Source organism: Lepidochelys kempii, chromosome 11 (assembly GCF_965140265.1).
Source record: "Lepidochelys kempii isolate rLepKem1 chromosome 11, rLepKem1.hap2, whole genome shotgun sequence".
NCBI lineage: Eukaryota > Metazoa > Chordata > Testudines > Cheloniidae > Lepidochelys > Lepidochelys kempii.
In genome coordinates, this window is record NC_133266.1 from 71,669,589 (window position 1) to 71,689,961 (window position 20,373).

A 20,373-nucleotide genomic window follows, 5' to 3' on the forward strand; every position below is an offset into this window, starting at 1 on the left:
TCTTCCCCAGGCTCCACTCCTCCAATGAAAGCTCCTGGTACTCTGGGCGAGTCATTTTTTGCCTGGACTACATCATTTTTACTCTAAGGCTGATCCACATTTTCACAGTTAGCAGGAATCTAGGACCAAAAATTATTATGCTTCAGAGGATGGTAAGACATGGGCAATTGTTCATAACATTCTAAATAAACGATGTGACAAGCTTTTCTTCTTAGAGAGTGAAATTCTGCCCTGTACAGAGGGCCAGCACAAGGCCCAAGCCCCTCGTACATCCTCAGAATAGGGTTTAATTGAGATTGAAGAGGGACATAACTAGGACAGGGCTGTGTATTGGCTTTCTGTGTGGGGTGGGGGGGTTCACTCTGAATGAACAGTTAACATTGGAAAGACAACAAGCTTGGTTTCACAGCACCTTTCAGCCTCAGGGCATATTAAATGCTTCAGAACTGGATTTTGCAGCCCAACTCATTACTCATATGAAGATTCCTTACTCAACACAAGTAAGGGTATGGCTGAGGAAGGAAAATCTCAATTCCTCTGAGAAGCTAGACTTAGCAGCTGTTGGGACTTCGCCTACTTCAGGAATTGGACTAGAGAGTGGTCTTGCTGACTTCACTCCCTTTTAGAGTGGGGAAGGGGAGCCCTGACTACTAATCATTGGCAAAGCCTGCTGGGAGTGGGAGACACTGGAGCGTGGCTTGGCTTACTTCAGTGGTGGCAGGAGGAGAGGCATGCCGCTGAAGGAACAGCTCCAGAGAAGGGGCCTCTGGAGAGAGGTCTCAGTCAGAGTACGGACGGTGAGCCGAAAAAGGTACTGGATTGTGCACACAGGCTGGGCCTGTCTACCCCATAAAGATTCTGGACTTCCCAGGAAAGGAAAAGAGGCTTTGATCATACCTGGGCTGCACTGAACCTGGGGAACTTATGAAGAAATGGCACTGAGAGCAATTGAATGTACATGCAGGTGAAATGAACACTGAGGTTTTTAAACAATTGCTACATTGCTGGCTTCCCATTTTTCTGCCACTTCTGTGGTGGTCAGGTCATCCTGGCCCCCCAGTTGCTATTGGTGACAAAGGATCACAGAACTGGGCTCTTACTAAATAAGGGATTTGTAGTGGTCTCTCACTCTCAAGAGGGGAGGGAGGCCGCTCCACCTTGCTGTATCAGGCAACAACCCCCAGACTCAGGCCTTGCTGGTGGACCCAAGCCATACAAAGTCTATAGTTCTGAAGCCTCCTAGCAGAGGCAAACCAGTAGGAACAATCTGGTGCTACTGCCCCCATGGGCGGGGCGAAGCGGTGAGCAGTCTGTAACCTGCAGCCCCCGGGCTGGAGGGGGCAGTAATTCACAGTCTGACTCTCTCTCCCTTTGGGCGGGATAGAGCAGGGAGCAGGCTTTAGCCTAAACCCCCTGGCTAAGGCAGCCAGCAAACACTCAATCTAGGCTCTGGTTCTTTGGGCGGGGCAGAGCAGGGAACAGGCTTTAGCCCACAGGCCTCTGGCTGGGGCTGACAACAAGTACAAGTCTAGCACGCTGTGACCCTCACATGGGGCAGAGCAAACAAAGATCTGGATTCTTAACTCGGGCAGACAGCAGACAAAGGCCGGCCTCTTGGCCTACAGCGTGGAAGGGGTGGGGCGGCAGGAGATAGGAGGATGCTGTTCCTGCTTCCTCAATGTAGGGGCTATTCTTTAGTGTGATTTTTTTCTTTTTCTCTGTCAGTCTCTCAAATGGCAGATTCCCAGTATTTGGAGGAAAGAGGTAATATTTTGAGGAGGTGGGAGAGGATAGAGGAGACAAGAGAATGCCTGTCGTTTGTGGGTGAATCAAATGGAAAGTTGCTTCCTGGAATACGCACTGTTGATAGTCTCTGCAGGAACAGCAAGGGGAAAGAATTCAGCAATCCATCACCTGTGGGCATCTAGAAAATGACCATGTCTTTTTCAAGGTGCCCAGGACCAAATTGTCAGAAGTGGTTACCAGTTTTGCTTATTTTAAATATTGCATACATCAGACCTACGTTTGTCTGTGAATCAGGTCATTTATTCATTTTGGACCTGTATACAGAACTTGCGTGTGTAGATTTTGGGGTCTGATCTGAACCCCGTGAAAGTCATTGGGATTTTCCCATTGATCTCAATAGGCTTTGGATCAGGCCCTGATCTTATAACCACTTAAGATCGAGCATAACGTCTGAGACTGGATGGAGGCCGCCTGAAAATGTGGCTATACTGTATTGCTGAGTGACCAGATTTTCACATCCATTCCCAACCTGCTATTTAACTCATGGGGAACAAACTCCTGGCCTCCTGCAGTGTGACTTGCTGCAGGAATGTGGAGGATGCACTGATCTGTTTTTTATACCCTCCTTTTCTAGATGATTGATGTCTTCTTCTTCTTGTTCCTCTTCGGTGTGTGGATGGTGGCTTTTGGTGTGGCCAGGCAGGGCATCCTGAGGAAGAATGAGTACCGCTGGGAATGGATCTTCCGATCAGTTATCTACGAGCCTTACCTGGCCATGTTTGGCCAGTACCCTGATGACATTGATGGTAGCCATCTTCTGTATGTACCTCCCTTGGGCAGGGGAGGGGCTGCACTCGTTTGGCTCAGCTAGGGAGCCTAAACTCTCGTAGGGCCAGATTCTGCATTGGACCTGTGTCTATACTGAGCCGTACTGACTTGAGTGGGGCTCTGCAGGGACTCGGGTCTGCCCATGGACAGCTGCTTGCAGGATTTTACCCTTAATGACTATCCAAGGGTATGTCTACACTACGAAATTAGGTCGAATTTATAGAAGTCGGTTTTTTAGAAATCGGTTTTATATATTCGAGTGTGTGTGTCCCCACAGAAAATGCTCTAAGTGCATTAAGTGCATTAACTCGGCGGAGCGCTTCCACAGTACCGAGGCAAGCGTCAACTTCCGGAGCGTTGCACTGTGGGTAGCTATCCCACAGTTCCCGCAGTCTCCGCTGCCCATTGGAATTCTGGGTTGAGATCCCAATGCCTGATGGGGCTAAAACATTGTCACGGGTGGTTCTGGGTACATATCGTCAGGCCCCCGTTCCCTCCCTCCCCCCGTGAAAGCAAGGGCAGACAATCATTTCGCGCCTTTTTTCCTGAGTTACCTGTGCAGACGCCATACCATGGCAAGCATGGAGCCCGCTCAGGTAACCGTCACCCTATGTCTCCTGGGTGCTGGCAGACGCGGTACGGCTTTGCTGCACAGTAGCAGCAACCCATTGCCTTCTGGCAGCAGACGGTGCAATACGATTGGTAGTCGTCCTCGTCGTGTCCAAGGTGCTCCTGGCCACGTCAGCTGGGAGCGCCTGGGCAGACATGGGCACAGGGACTAAATTTGGAGTGACTTGACCAGGTCATTCTCTTTAGTCCTGCAGACCTATTGAACCGTCTTATGGTGAGCGGGCAGGCGATACGGACTGCTAGCAGTCGTACTGTACCATCTTCTGCCAGGCAGGCAAGAGATGAGGATTGCTAGCAGTCGTATTGTACCATCTTATGCCAGGCAGGCAAGAGATGAAGATGGCTAGCAGTCGTACTGTACCATCTTCTGCCGAGCAGCCATGGGATGTGGATGGCATGCAGTCCTTCTGCACCATCTGCTGCCAGCCAAAGATGTAAAAGATAGATGGAGTGGGTCAGAACAAGAAATAGACCAGATTTGTTTTGTACTCATTTGCCTCCTCCCCTGTCTAGATCACACTGCAGTCACTCACAGAGAAGGTGCAGCGAGGTAAATCTAGCCATGTATCAATCAGAGGCCAGGCTAACCTCCTTGTTCCAATAACAACGATAACTTAGGTGCACCATTTCTTATTGGAACCCTCCGTGCAGTCCTGCCTGAAATACTCCTTGATGTACAGGCACACCCTTTGTTGATTTTAGCTCCCTGAAGCCAACCCTGTAAGCCGTGTCGTCAGTCGCCCCTCCCTCCGTCAGAGCAACGGCAGACAATCGTTCCGCGCCTTTTTTCTGTGCGGACGCCATACCAAGGCAAGCATGGAGGCCGCTCAGCTCACTTTGGCAATTAGGAGCACATTAACCACCACACGCATTATCCAGCAGTATATGCAGCACCAGAACATGGCAACGCGATACCGGGCGAGGAGGCGACGTCAGCGCGGTCCCGTGAGTGATCAGGACATGGACACAGATTTCTCTGAAAGCATGGGCCCTGACAATGCATGCATCATGGTGCTAATGGGGCAGGTTCATGCTGTGGAACGCCGATTCTGGGCTCGGGAAACAAGCACAGACTGGTGGGACCGCATAGTGTTGCAGGTCTGGGACGATTCCCAGTGGCTGCGAAACTTTTGCATGCGTAGGGGCACTTTCATGGAACTTTGTGACTTGCTTTCCCCTGCCCTGAAGCGCATGAATACCAAGATGAGAGCAGCCCTCACAGTTGAGAAGCGAGTGGCGATAGCCCTGTGGAAGCTTGCAACGCCAGACAGCTACTGGTCAGTTGGGAATCAATTTGGAGTGGGCAAATCTACTGTGGGGGCTGCTGTGATGCAAGTAGCCCACGCAATCAAAGATCTGCTGATATCAAGGGTAGTGACCCTGGGAAATGTGCAGGTCATAGTGGATGGCTTTGCTGCAATGGGATTCCCTAACTGTGGTGGGGCTATAGACGGAACCCATATCCCTATCTTGGCACCGGAGCACCAAGCCGGCGAGTACATAAACCGCAAGGGGTACTTTTCGATAGTGCTGCAAGCTCTGGTGGATCACAAGGGACGTTTCACCAACATCAACGTGGGATGGCCGGGAAAGGTGCATGATGCTCGCATCTTCAGGAACTCTGGTCTGTTTCAAAAGCTGCAGGAAGGGACTTTATTCCCAGACCAGAAAATAACCATTGGGGATGTTGAAATGCCTATATGTATCCTTGGGGACCCAGCCTACCCCTTAATGCCATGGCTCATGAAGCCGTACACAGGCAGCCTGGACAGTAGTCAGGAGCTGTTCAACTACAGGCTGAGCAAGTGCAGAATGGTGGTAGAATGTGCATTTGGACGTTTAAAGGCGCGCTGGCGCAGTTTACTGACTCGCTTAGACCTCAGCGAAACCAATATTCCCACTGTTATTACTGCTTGCTGTGTGCTCCACAATATCTGTGAGAGTAAGGGGGAGACGTTTATGGCGGGGTGGGAGGTTGAGGCAAATCGCCTAGCTGCTGGTTACGCGCAGCCAGACACCAGGGCGGTTAGAAGAGCACAGGAGGGTGCAGTACGCATCAGAGAAGCTTTGAAAACCAGTTTCATGACTGGCCAGGCTACGGTGTGAAAGTTCTGTTTGTTTCTCCTTGATGAAACCCCCCACCCCTTGGTTCACTCTACTTCCCTGTAAGCTAACCACCCTCCCCTCCTCCCTTTAATCATTGCTTGCAGAGGCAATAAAGTCATTGCTGCTTCACAGTCATGCATTCGTTATTCATTCATCACACAAATAGGGAGACGACTACCAAGGTATCCCAGGAGGGGTGGTGGAGGAGGGAAGGAAAATGCCACACAGCACTTTAAGCACAGCACTTTAAAAGTTTACAACTTTAAAATTTATTGAATGACAGCCTTCTTTTCTTTGGGCAATCCTCTGTGGTGGAGTGGCTGGTTGGCCGGAGGCCCCCCCACCGCGTTCTTGGGCGTCTGGGTGTGGAGGCTATGGAACTTGGGGAGGAGGGCGGTTGGTTACAGAGGGGCAGCAGTGGCAGTCTGTGCTCCAGCTGCCTTTGCTGCAGCTCAACCATACACTGGAGCATACTGGTTTGGTCCTGCAGCAGCCTCAGCATTGAATCCTGCCTCCTCTCATCACGCTGCCGCCACATTTGAGCTTCAGCCCTGTCTTCAGCCTGCCACTTACTCTCTTCAGCCCACCACCTCTCCTCCCGGTCATTTTGTGCTTTCCTGCACTCTGACATTATTTGCCTCCACGCATTCGTCTGTGCTCTGTCTGTGTGGGAGGACAGCATGCGCTCGGAGAACATTTCATCGCGAGTGCATTTTTTTTTCTTTCTAAGCTTCACTAGCCTCTGGGAAGGAGAAGATCCTGTGATCATTGAAACACATGCAGCTGGTGGAGAAAAAAAAAGGGACAGCGGTATTTAAAAAGACACATTTTATAAAACAGTGGCTACACTCTTTCAGGGTAAACCTTGCTGTTAACATTACATACATAGCACATGTGCTTTCGTTACAAGGTCGCATTTTGCCTCCTCCCACCGCGTGACTACCCCCTCAACCTTCCCCCCTCCCTGTGGCTAACAGCGGGGAACATTTCTGTTTAGCCACAGGCAAACAGCCCAGCAGGAATGGGCTCCTCTGAGTGTCCCCTGAAGAAAAGCACTCTATTTCAACCAGGTGACCATGAATTATATCTCACTCTCCTGAGGATAACACAGAGAGATAAAGAACGGATTTTGGTTGAATGCCAGCAAACATACACTGCAATGCTTTGTTCTACAGTGATTCCCGAGTACGTGTTACTGGCCTGGAGTGGTAAAGTGTCCTACCATGAAGGACAAAATAAGGCTGCCCTCCCCAGAAACCTTTTGCAAAGGCTTTAGGACTACATCTAGGAGAACCACAAATGCCAGGGCAAAGTAATCCTTTCACATGCTTGCTTTTAAACCATGTATAGCATTTTAAAAGGTACACTCACCAGAGGTCCCTTCTCCGCCTGCTGGGTCCAGGAGGCAGCCTTGGGTGGGTTCGGGGGGTACTGGCTCCAGGTCTAGGGTGAGAAACAGTTCCTGGCTGTCGGGAAAACCGGTTTCTCCGCTTGCTTGCTGTGAGCTATCTACAACCTCCTCCTCCTCATCATCTTCTTCGTCCCCAAAACCTACTTCCATATTGCCTCCATCTCCATTGAAGGAGTCAAACCACATGGCTGGGGTAGTGGTGGCTGAACCCCCTAAAATGGCATGCAGCTCATCATAGAAGCGGCATGTTTGGGGCTCTGACCCAGAGCGGCTGTTCGCCTCTCTGGTTTTCTGGTAGGCTTGCCTCAGCTCCTTCAGTTTCACGCGGCACTGCTTCGGGTCCCTGTTATGGCCTCTGTCCTTCATGCCCTGGGAGATTTTGACAAAGGTTTTGGCATTTCGAAAACTGGAACGTAGTTCTGATAGCACGGATTCCTCTCCCCATACAGCGATCAGATCCCGTACCTCCCGTTCGGTCCATGCTGGAGCTCTTTTGCGATTCTGGGACTCCATCATGGTCACCTGTGCTGATGAGCTCTGCATGGTCACCTGCAGCTTGCCACGCTGGCCAAACAGGAAATGAGATTCGCGGTTCTTTTCCTGTCTATCTGGCCAGTGCATCTGAGTTGAGAGTGCTGTCCAGAGCGGTCAGAATGGAGCACTCTGGGATAGCTCCCGGAGGCCAATACCATCAAATTGTGTCCACAGTACCCCAAATTCGAGCCAGCAACGTCGATTTAAGCGCTAATCCACTTGTCAGGGGTGGAGTAAGGAAATCGATTTTAAGAGCCCTTTAAGTCAAAATTAAGGGCTTCATTGTGTGGACGGGTGCAGGTTTAAATCAATTTAACGCTGCTAAATTCGACCTAAAGTCCAAGTGTAGACCAGGGCCAAGCCAGTGTTAAAGCAGGATAGAATATTAGTGACTGGGGCCAAGGCATCGGATGACAGTGGGGGTGTGATTGGAGACCTTAAAGGGATGTGGTTCATCAGCCCTCTGAAAATTGGGCCCTCTTACATGAGACCTCACTCCCCTTCCATCTGGCACCCAGCACTTCGCCAGACCCGGCCCAGCTCCAGCATGCCCCTCCGGTTCCTACTGCCCTTCCGTCCAGGCATACTCACTCCAATCAAACCCCCTAACAGGCTCCTGCTCCAACTTTCCTGACGCCTTCCTTCCAAACAGCAGGAAGGTGGGTTTTCACATGAGACTTCATCCCATGCAATCCATTCCAGTATCAGAGCGTTGGTGGTTACAGTCTTTCTCTGACTTGTCTAACGTTAAATGGCTAATGCCAGATCTTTTTGGCGCACTCTTTCTCTCGTACATATGTGTCTGATGTGTTTGGTGATAATGGAATATCATTGCCACATTCATTTCTCTAGTTCACAAGCTGCCCTTTGCAACCGCCATCTCCATGTAAACCGCAGGGCCACAGTCTGCCCTCCCCTGTGCATTGCAGTGACCGCCCTAGTGCAGCTGCACTGACATCCGACCAGCAATGACTGCAGCCCAGAGCACTGCTGTAAGTGCCTAGTGCAGACAGGCAGAGCTGCTGCTGATGGCACTAACACTGGTTTCAAGCAGCGGTAGTCCCCTCCCAGGCAAATTGCATTTCATCCGTTTACACTAAATGGTAGCATCAGTGGGTGGTCTTGGGGTAAATCCCCGATGTTACAGACACACCAGAGACCGAAAGGCTTCCTTTCCACAGCCCCCACAGTCTCACTCTCTCCTCCTCTTGCTCTAGGTACCACATACAATTTTGATCGCTGCACCTTCTCTGGGAATGAGTCTAAACCTTTGTGTGTAGAACTGGATGCTAACAACCATCCCCGCTTCCCGGAGTGGATCACCATTCCCCTGGTGTGCATCTACATGCTCTCCACCAACATCCTCCTGGTTAACCTGCTGGTTGCCATGTTTGGGTACGTATTAGATGAGCGGTTCTCTGATGGTGGCCCTCGCAGTCTGCAGAATGGCCAGACAGGGGGGAAATGGGTTCATGAGGGAACTTCCCTCTTAGAAAGTCTACTAAGGAGTGGAAACGCTGGAGAAAGCCCTGTGTTAGACTCCACAGGTTTAACACTCACCGAAGAAGGTCAGAGACCAGGGTGTGTGAGTGTGCTGTTTAGAGGGACAGCTCCAAGGTTTTCCAGCCTAAAAGAAAGCCTCACTCATAAGTTAAATATCTGCCTTGTTACTGGAAAGAACCTCCCAACCTTGCCAAAATAAAAATGGCAGCTCTGCTGAAATCCCAGCTCCTTCAGGTGACTCGCCATCAATAAATCTAAAGCACTAGATGTGGTGCAAGTGCACATGTGAATGAGAAGCATGTGCAATGGTGTGACATGACATGCACAGGAGTCCCTCTCTTTCTGTGAGCTGGTAGGACATGGAGCTGATAAGAACCCTGCTGTTTCAAGGGAATGAAGAGCAATGTTCTTGATGACTTAAGTCACTTGCTGGCTCATGAGGGAAGTCAGCAGAGGGGCAGCATGATGTGCAGGCAGCATTTGCAGGAGCCACAGATTCAGGTTTACTAGATACACTGACCATCTCTTTGTACTTAGAACTCATATTTCTGTGGCACCTCTCCTCCCGGAGGAGCAGATCTTTACAAACTGACCTGCACATGTCTGGTGCTCCTCTTTCGGGAGACAGCTTGGTTCTTTTCCTGATTGTAGGGAACTGAGGACAGAATGGCAAGTTTACATTCAGCCCTGTACGAGGAGCATTGTGTAGCTATGCTGTCCTGGGAGGAGCCCTGGGAAGGAACTCGTTCCTCTGGGCATGTTACTCACTGCAGCTTTCTCACTCCTTCATGTCAGCCTATTTCCACTGACAGCGGAATACAGGAGGGTTTACCCAATGCTGTGGCCCCTCCCGCTTTCCTCTCCACCCTTTCCTTATCCATGTGTTTGCAGCTGGGGTGGGAAAAGCAGGGGCTGCGCTCTGCACTGGACATAGACCCTAGATCTGGGTAGGTCGTCACTGATTGCGTTGGGGCTGGGGCGGCTTACTGTCCTGCATTGTTGAGAAAGTTTAGCCTTTAGGGTGGAGGGTGGAGGGTTTAGCCCTAGTACAGAGAATGAAAGCATTTTAAAGGGATGTTGTCACTGTATTTTAGGAGGGGGGATATGGAGTTCAGTCTGCCACTCCTTGATTAATTTGAGCGCTCGGGCCCATGATGCTTTTCAATCAAAAGCGCTAAACATGGTGCTGTAGATCGACCAACTCTCTGTTAAATAATTATTACATTCCAGTAGTGCCTGGAGCCCGAAACCAAAACCAGGGCCCCATTATACTGGGGGCTGTGCACACTATACTATGACAGTCCCTATCCCACAGAGCTTAAGTCTAATTAGCAAGTCAGGATGGGAGGAGGAGAGTATTATTGTCCCCTTTTATGAATGGGGAAACCGACAAAGAGACCACGTGACTGTCCTAAAGGTCCCCCAGGGCGTCCGTGGCAGAAGAACCAAGGCTGACTCCCAGTTCAGTGCCTTAAGTACAGACTGTCCTTACTCTTCAGCTACCCCTGATAGTTTATTACAAGCTTGGGATCCAGCCCTGCAGTGCCTTCCTTTACGGCATGTCTGTAGAGCTCAGGGAGAGTTTGGGAGTAGGAGAGCAGATGCTGGATCAGGTCTGAATTAACAAAGGGATCTGCTGAGAGGTTTTGATTCTGTCTGTTTCAGGACTGTTAAATTATCCTCTTTGTGGATGATAATCTGGTATTTGTGTAACATTCTACACCTGTGTAATTACTGTCCTAATAACCCTTTAAATGCTGACATGCCCAGACTGCCCCATAATGGATAGCGGGCTCCATGGGTTGAATTTAACACACGCTTATGGTCCGAGATAACACTCGGTGGGGACTAAACATACAATACTCAGATCTGTAGGAGAGTTGTCAAACTTCCCCCAAATGTCCACTCATTCAAATAAATGATTCAGTCCAAACTAAGGGCTAAGATTCTCCTGAGTCCCAACATGGCTGCTCAGGAGATGGGGGAGTTAAGTATCCCCCCATTCCTTGCGACTGGGGGCCATGGGGGAGGTAGCAGCGGTTGGAGTAGAATCCAGAATCTCTTTCCCAGGCAGTGGGTTACGATAAGTGGAGAATGGTGGGGGAGGGGTAGAATTGGCCACATGCAGGAGCTAGGTTCTGTTTACGTGTGTGCTTGTCATTTCAGTTCCTTCATATTTATTTATATTGCTCCAAAATTACAAACTAGAAAACCACCTAGCATCTATTACCACACCATACACTGCAGCTACATGGACAAGGGCAATAAAATAAATTAGAAGGCACAGACATCTAAAGATAGTAGAAGCCATGACCATAAGCAAAATACATCAACCATAGTCTTCAGCAGCATCCTCTACCTGCAGCAATTCAAGACAAGAGTTACGAACTGGACCCTGATGAGGTACAGCTTTCGGCACAATTGGCATTTCATGGAGTAGCTAACCATCCTTTGGTCTAGTGTGTGTCCAAATGACACAGCCCATTGTAAGGGGACGACTTGTGGCTGCTTTATCCTAAGAGCTTCCCAGGGAAAAGAACTATATTCGCAATTCCTTCCCTGTTCCTCTATTTGCTCCTGGAGGTGGGTTTGTAATTGGTACTGTGCTATAACAGCACCAAACTGTTACCCAAGTGCATCCAAACTCAAGGGCTGGAGAGGGGTCTGAGGAAGTTCTTACTGCTTCTCATGCTCAGACACACACATGCAGCATAAGTCAATATCTATCAGGGAGGCCCTTTCCTTTCCAAAAGAACATGCACATTTGTTGCTGTTCAATATCACTGCTCACAAACGTTTTTCATTTGAAATTGAAAGCCTCTAAGTATACATCAGAAGGCCCACAGACTCCCCTGAGAGAAGTATGTGCCAGTGACTTTAAGGGGATTTGCACATCCATATTGGATAGCATGACAAAGTCGGACTTAATTGATATTGATAGAAAGTTCACATCTTGTGACCAGAAGTTCTGCAATTTGACACTTCAAAGTCAATGGATTATTTCTTGCATCTGGTGCAAAGATTACTAACAAGTCAAAATCAACTGGTACTTTAGCTTTAAAATAAAAGAGTCTTGGCAAACTATGCCATAGTCACATGCCCGTGGATCCACCGTCACACCCTCTTCCTCATCCCTGCATAGGCTGGCTGTTCATTGTCCAGCAGGGTTGGATGCTGGCTGCGATGTCTTAGTTTTCAGCACCCCTGGGTATTACAGTGGTATAGGAGAGGGCAACTTTTAGAGGAGTTAAAGAGCAATCATGTTATAGTCACAATGTGTGTGCGCAAAGCTTCTCTTCTCCTTGCCACTTGGGGCATTCATCACACAACCCTGTGGTTCACTTGGAAGAACAATGCTTTCAGCTCACAGGTTTCACATTCAGGGCTGAACAGTGTGCCATCAGCTCCTTCAGGCTTATCCCTTCCATGCACTCTGGGAGCTGCCATGCCTTAATGTTGTTTGTTCAAGCCCAGTTCTTTCGATCATCAATTTTTGCTCTTTGCCAGGTAATCTTTCCGCATTGGTGGCGTCCTCCCATCCAATGATTTAACTTTTTCCCAGCAGGCACTCAGTTTCCTGTTGCTACCACATTCCCTGACACTCCTTTTACAAATTTTCTTTCACATTGTAAATGAAGTTAATTCACCTCTTGGTTTTATAGCTCCTTGTATTTTTCTGATGGGACGCAGTGGCCATTGCAATGTCTGTAAAATCGATACGGGATGTCTGGAAAATATGCAAAGGCTGGTCAGGTGTCTTTCTGCAGCCTCTGAACCCTCAGACTCCTTTACATCTCCTTCTGATGGAGGTAAAGGGCCTCACTGATTCTCTGGCAAGAATAAGGTTAAAGCCACTTCCTAAACACCCAACTGGCCCTTCATTATGCTTAAAATGCAGTAGTTACTGAATGAGAATGACTTAAAACATGGCACTAACCAACTTTCCCACAGGCCTCCCTATGTCTGGCAGAACTGACTCCAAAACGTGCCAAATGATTTCAGACTGTGCCCATCAGGTAGAGGTTTCTCTTACTCCCATTTTGGAGGTGAACGCTGACCCTGGAATAACCGGTTGGAATAAATCCAGTTCCAGTGCTCAAGCCATGGGGTTACCTGGCTGCAGAGGGAAATGAATATAGACATGCACAAGCCAGCTGCTTACAAACAGAGCCTGAAGCGATAAATGGAAGTTAGCTGTGGGGTGGGTACTGAGTGTCTGTTCCAGGAGCTAGATGCAGTAATTGTGGATGATTAACTTGCCTTACTGCATTAACAACTTTAAATGACTCTCCATACCTGGGAAAAGTTGGGCTTCTATATCAGGGAGGTGCTTTTGAAAACTGGACCCTAGAACATTAATCATCCAAGATTATTGCTGCTGGTTGCTGGAATTTGCACCCTGTTACCACTTTCAAAAGCGACTTTGGGCATTTGAGTGCTATAGGTATGTAAGCTCCTAAGGTGCTGTTGAAAAAGTTTGCCTTTAGTCCCTTCCCACAATTAAAATATTTGACCTCAGCGGAGTTAAACTTCCAAAACTAGAGAGAGTCCCCCACCTTTGTGTGGGGTTCTGAATCCCAACTCAGATTTGGATCCAACAATTGTAGCTCCTCTCCATCTCTCTGTGCTGGACTCAAGCCCTGCAGCTTAGGAGGGGCTAGAAATCTAGATCAACATTTTATTAACCATGAGCTGGCGCTTTCCATCAGTTGATCTTGCAGTTCGTACAATACACCGGATAAGTTCTTATTTAATACGTTCTCTTTATGACTCAATAATAACCAGAATTGCTGCTTTGGTGCATGATTTGTAGCAAATATTCAGTGCATTAGTGCCTTAATGTTCCTGCTATTTATCAATCTGATAAATAGCACAAGCACCATGCTGTATCATCTGTGGATGAATGGAAGAACTCAAGAGACTTCCTCTAGGGAGATATTAATGGCTTTTTATTTTAGATGGGAGTTTCCCATGTGTTTAGCATTGAGGAGGCTAGACTGACCCGGCAGGTAAGTCTGACATCTGAAATGTGCTATCAGTCATTTTTCACCTTATCACAAATCCTTAGGGTAGTGGGTCTTTCAGATAAACAGAGTTAAAAAGATCTACTATTTTAGTAACAGATGAACTGATTTGGTAAAATCAGAATGGACTGGAGCTAGTCAGAAAATAAAAGTCTGTGTGAAACCTGGTCTGACATTTGTCCTAGCTTGTCGATCCTCAATTCATGTTGCAAAGCCTGTTTGTCCGCACGGTCTGTGGAGGCCAGGGAGGACTCTGGTTGGTGGGAAGTGTGGTTCTGGCTGCTGGCTTATGGTCTGTATTGTGGCCAACTGGGGCTCCTGGAGCAGTCTGGGTGTAGACCTATGTATGTAAAACATGTTGAGGAACCCACAAGCAGAGCGTAGTCACACCTATTAATGTAATGTGTGTGTGTGACTGACTGGATTTGTTTGCTTTCACTTTACAATCAAATCAGAATGGGACTGAGTCTGGACCAAAAACTTTTGCAGCTGTAGCAAGGTCACTTAGGAGTATGATTTTATTTTTTACAGCATGTTTATACCAATAAAAGCCCTAGTATAAATGCAGTTGTACCAGCTAAAAATTACTTTTGCTGGAATAGCTTTCATTTGGCAAACTATAGGTACAATTTAGGTATAGGTACAATTTGCCTGTGGGAGCTGTGTCCCCACTTTGCTGTTACAGCTGTACCAGCTGACCTTTCTAAGCTTCCCTAGTTTAGAGTAGGCTGTAGGGAGCAAATCTAAATGCTAGTATTCTGAAGGGGAGACTGAGCCAGGTGAGAGGAGTGGGTTGTGTTGTACTTTGAGTTCAGGTGTGTCGGGCAAATAGCAGCCTCTCTGTGATGTGATTACCTGCTGAAAAACCAAACAAAGCATATTTCCATCTATGATTCCTTCTCCCAGGGTCCCCATCTTCTCTGATCATCTGTCAGTTTGTAATAATGCTGCTGGCGGACTCTGGTTCTGCAGCAATAGAGCAAGAATAATGTAGATCGTATCCTGTCTGTCTTTAAAATTGATATTAAAATATAAGTAAATACCATGGAGATGCCAACCACCATCTGGCATACCATATAAGAGCTACAACTCAGTCAAAATGTATCAATATTGGTTTCCTCTTTTCAAGTAATATAAACATTTTGTCTGCAAAATTAAGGATTTAATTAATTTTTATAGAGAACTGGAAACTGAAGGGTATTTCACACTAGATTATAGAAATGTTCAAGTGTATCTTAACCTTCTGAAGATCCTATTAAGAGCTCTTGAAAGAGACATTTTGAAATATCTCATTTGTCCTTTAATAATAGCAAGGAAAGGTTTGGGGCAGGTACCATCGTTTTGTTTTGTTTGTGCAACACCTAGTTCTGGTCCATGACTTGGGCTCCTATAATACTACTCCTAATAATAAACTTGGAGGAGTTGCAGGCTTTGCAAACAGCCTGTTTTCTAGTTTTGCACAAAATTGTAAGAGTTGGCATATATTATTCATGCAACACATTGTCTAGCTCTAGGGCAGCCTGTGTTGTATGGCAAAGCTAGAAGAACATCCCCTAAAGCCAGACTGACAAAGCCCTGGCTGGGATGATTTAGTTAGTTGATTTAGCTTTGAGCAGAGGATTGGACTAGGTGACCTCCTGAGGTCTCTTTCGACCCTAATCTTCTATGATTCTATGAGGTAGGTAGAGCTCCATACAACATTTAATCTTTCATTAGTCTTTACTCAGGGTGCCTTTTTTCACAATCAGTTTGTATTTTCACTTTCCTCTGCTCCACTTCTTTCTTCGTTTTTCAGTCTGTCCAAATCAGAGTCCAACTTTTAAATCCAGGATGTTCATGTGACTGAAACTATGCAACACCAATTCCCCACCCTTGCTAATAGGAAAATTTCTGTTATTTGGATCTAATGAAAATCTTCACTGGATAATAAATTACTAGTGGTACTCTTAGACAAACAGAAGTTTATCTTTTAATCTTCCCCTTAGTTACACGGTTGGATCAGTACAAGAAAACAACGACCAGGTGTGGAAGTTCCAGCGCTATTTCTTGGTTCAGGAGTATGGCAGCCGTTTGACTATTCCATTTCCTTTCGTCATCTTTGCCTACATCTACATGGTGATGAAGAAATGCTTTAAATGCTGCTGTAAAAAGGAATGCAAAGAGCCATCCATCTGTTGTAAGTAGCATTGTGTGTTGTTTCTACCCCTTGTTAGGGTTCCAGGATGAGCTGTTCCTTTGTCCCCGCACTCATTCCCTTTGTAGGTACCCCTTCCCAGTGCTTGTACTTCTCTCAGGGTAGAATCCCACTCCTAGAATGGGTCACCAGGTTACAGCACCCCTGTTGACCACTAGTGTCCTCAGCAGGTCCCACTGAGTTTTTCTGGCCCAGGTGGCCCTGGATTTCTTTCCAGGAGCCCGGAGTCAGTGTGAAAGTCCAATGGCAGAACACTTTGTTCAATACAAAGTATGTATTTATTCATCGGAACACAACAAACAGAGGAAGACGGTCAAAACAACAAAAGGCCTATACTTATGTCCTCCAACATAAACCTTACCTTGCAAATGTATCTTGTCCCAGGCAGTCAGCACCCTCTCACTTAGTCAGCCCCAGTCTGTCTCCATCCTGAATCGATAGGCAGTCTCTTACCTATTTCAAAGTCCCTTTCTTTGTTCTGGAACACCTGAACCTGGTGAGTCTGGTTTATGCATCTCCCCAGGTGGGACGGAGGCAAACTTGTAGTAGTGGAGTTGTCATATTGTTCATTTGAGCAGTGTTAATTGAACGTGTCATTGCCCGATTACTGGGGTGTGTGCTGAGAGTTGCAGCTGGCATTACCCTTAGTGTTCCACAGAGCCAGCCATACTGCAGTGCTCAAACACACAAGATTCATAAAAACATTACATATATCTCCCACATTCTTCACTCTCCTAATGGAGCCAGTGCTGTGGTAAATAGCCTGCAACCACACTACTGTGTGCTGTGATCCTGTTGGATCTCCCAAGGTAAGCAACAACTGGATGGGGTTGGTATTTAGATGGGAGACCTTCCAGGGGAAACTAAATGATGTAGGAAGTAACTGTGGTAATTCAGTAGGTTGTCACTGTGTACTGCTGAAGGTACCATGTTTTAGAGTAGATGTAAAATGGAGTCCCTGATTTCTTGTGATGAATAAACTTCCCACTGTGCTTAAAATCTAAGTTAAAACTTGTCCAGGAACTTGGGGCTAACACCATACTTCTACCTACCTACAACTGCCTTTTAAATTTGCAATTGGACATAGTGTAAGTTTTTTCATTTTCTGCTCTAAATTGCTCAGATTTTTGCTGAGGTAAGCAGCTCCTGCATTCCACCCCAAAGGCTAAAGCAGTTCAGTGGTGGGCTGCATGATCCCTGTACATTATTTATCCTGGAGGTATTGAGGTATAATTAGTTGATATTTGTAAAGAACTTTTAAAATAATGAAATTTGCACCTTTAAGGTGCATATGGTGCTTAATAGATTTCAGAGACTTTCTCCATTAGGGCACTGGTTCAGTTCTAGCCAAGGCCGGCAGTGGCTGAAAATCATTATTTGATGGCTGGGCAGCCTGGCCTGTATGTGAAAGGAGTAAATCATCTTAATCCATTTCCTGTCAACATCAGAACTGGCAGTGGTGCGCTCCTGCACAGTCTCGGATGAGGCTTGGGAGTGAATTGAGTCTGAGCCAGCAGCTCTCACACTAAAGTCTTCAACAAGATTTAAATACAAGATCACTTCCCCTTTTTTTCCAATCAGTACTTACCTTTTCATAGTTTTCTTCCCCTTCCCCCTCTCCCTTCCCCTGACTTGTTGATTTGGACACTTACATAAGAACAGCCATACTGGGTCAGACCAAAGGTCCATCTAGCCCAGTATTCTGTCTTCCGACAGTGGCCAGTGCCAGGTGCCCCAGAGGGAATGAATAGCACAGGTAATCATCAAGTGATCCATCCCCTGTTGCCCAGTCCCAGCTTCTGGCAAACAGTGGCTAGGGACACCATCCCTGCGCATCCTGGCTAATAGCCATTGATGGACCTGTCCTCCATGAACTTATCTAGCTCTTTTTTGAACCCTGTTATAGTCTTGGCCTTCATGTCACAACACAAAGAGGGTGGCAAAACTATTAGATCTTAGAGGATTGGTGTTTTAATGGCTTAAAATATAAGAGGTGTAGGCCAACTCCTCACCCCAGTCTGACCCGCTGATATTTATCCTTGCCCTTTATTTATGCTCCTTCAGCTAATGACACTTGAATGGGCACTATAATACATTATTTAAGGACAGCCTGTTACCAGTGCTAACTTCTCCAGCGGCTCTTCTGGCCTCTGGAGATTGATTGTAAAAGAAAACTAATACTCTCCTGACCACATGGCTGCTGCTGCTGCTAAATGCGCTATATCAGGAATACATATATATATAGAAATCCATGCCTGGCTTTGGGTACGGCCTCTAACTGTTCTCCCTGCATTTATTCAGTCAGAGAGCACAGATATGAATTGCTTTAACAAACTTTTCAAATAAATTGGCTCTTGTCTCTGGTTTTTCTCCCAGCTTTTTGTTAAAGTGCTGTTCATAAGAGATGAGAGAGATGAGAGCTTCAGATAACTGAGAGGCTTGTTCCTATACATCAGCAGCATGGCTCTTGCCCTGCAGCATTGATTGAAACTTTATTTAGTTTAGGAAAAAGTTACTTGTAGAATGTGCAGGTCCTCTGCACTGTTCGTGGGTTTAGTTGTCCAAATCAGCGTTGCAAATGGTGTTTAGCTTCCACACAATGATAGCAGCCTTCAACTACCCGAAGGGGGGTTCCAAAGAGGATGGATCTAGACTGTTCTCAGTGGCAGAATGACATCTCTGGCAGATGACAGAACAAGAACCAATGGTCTCAAGTTGCAGTGGGGAAGGTCTAGGTTGGATATTAGGAAAAACTTTTTCACTAGGAGGGTGGTAAAGCACTGGGATGGATTACCTAGGGAGGTGGTCAAATCTGCATCCTTAGAGGTTTTTAAGGCCCAGCTTGACAAAGCCCTGGCTGGGATGATTTAGTTGGTGTTGGTCCTGCTTTGAGCAGGGGGTTGGACTAGATGACCTCCTGAGGTCCCTTCCAAATCTAATATTCTATGATTCTGTTCTACCAGACAGATGATGATCTAACTGTAGAAACTCCTGCTGAGCTGATCTATAATTTATCTTGTACTTCTAGAACCAGTGGGAGGACTTAATTAGAGCCAATTTGTGGCTGTTCCAGCAGGGTTGTGCTACTGGTAAAGAGCACTGGGGGCTGCTTAATCCCTGTGCAGCAGGCAGCCATAAGGCTCTAGCTCCAGCGCGAGGAGTGGGGAAAGATGGCTAAGAACTCACTCTTGTGTGGGGTGGGCTCCCATTGCCATCAGCGGGATTCAATGTGGGCACAGGGGACTGCTCATACGCAGCAGCTTGCAAAATCAGGGTTTAAGTCATGTGGCAGCCCTGACTGAGGCAGAAGCCTGGTTAGGTTGCAGGAGTGTCCATTCAGCATGTCACAGTTCCCGGTCGAGCACCCCACATTGGCCACTCACTAGACTGCTGGGATCTGCTGTCCAACTGCCTAGTCCTTGGGCTCAGTGCCTTTAGACGCCTCTATAGCTTAAACACACCCTTCCCAGAACTCCCCCACAAGGTGTGAGCTTTCTAGGTCACTATTGAACTCTCTCAGAAGGCACGTAGTAGTCGTGAGGTATATAACCCGTATAGACACCTTGCCAGTCTCACTATTGCTCTTCTTCTACTTTACATAAAGCATAAGGGAGTAGGGCTCCTTTAGAACATAACATAAATCCTAACCGCAGTTGCCCCTCCTAGGGGACCGTCTGGTTTCAGGTAAGCAGGCAGGGTTCCCAGCTTCATAAGGCATCTACATTCCGGATTGCTTCTCCCTCCTCTTGATCTTGGGAAAAATGGCCCCCCGTAGATCAGCTCCTCTATTTTTATAACCTTCCGGTCTTCTCTGTCAGGTGGCACCCTCAGGTGACCAGAGACTCCTCCCAGGTGACTTTGTTACCAAGGTGACCTCCCTCCCCATGAGCAAATGTGATACTTTAAAAACTGGGTTGCCCTGAGCAGCAACCATCTCTTTGTCATTTGGTTAGTTGATCATCAAAGTTTAATGACCCTCTATTGTTAGCTCTATGCTAGCACCCCTCTGGGATTCTAGTTCAAGACCATAGAATCATAGAAGCTCAGGGTTGGAAGGGACCTCAGGAGGTCATCTAGTCCAACCCCCTGCTCAAAGCAGGACCAATCCCCAATTTTTGCCCCAGATCCCTAAATGGCCCCCTCAAGGATTGAACTCACAAGCCTGGGTTTAGCAGGCCAATGCTCAAACCACTGAGCTATGGAGGTCAAAAGGCAGTAAGAAGGGGAAGGCGAGCCTTACAATCAAAATGGAGTTTGCAGTCTGACACAGGTACATACAGAGTTCATAATTACACACAGAATGACTAAATTGTGAGGTTCCCCAAGTTGTCACACAGTGTCACTCGCATGTTTGATGTTTGCCTGAAGCCAGAAAATTCACACTTCATTTAAAACCT

General features: G+C 47.2%; 1 protein-coding gene across 1 annotated transcript in view; it reads left to right on the top strand.

The window, feature by feature from the left end:
- Window positions 1-20,373, top strand: part of TRPM8 (transient receptor potential cation channel subfamily M member 8) — a 217,602-nt gene that overhangs the window by 184,805 nt on the left and 12,424 nt on the right. Inside the window, exons 20-23 of the mRNA XM_073304777.1 lie at window positions 11-152; window positions 2,381-2,552; window positions 8,473-8,650; window positions 15,768-15,958. Of these exons, the coding sequence (XP_073160878.1) occupies window positions 11-152; window positions 2,381-2,552; window positions 8,473-8,650; window positions 15,768-15,958 (683 nt within the window). The remainder of the gene's footprint in view (window positions 1-10; window positions 153-2,380; window positions 2,553-8,472; window positions 8,651-15,767; window positions 15,959-20,373) is intronic.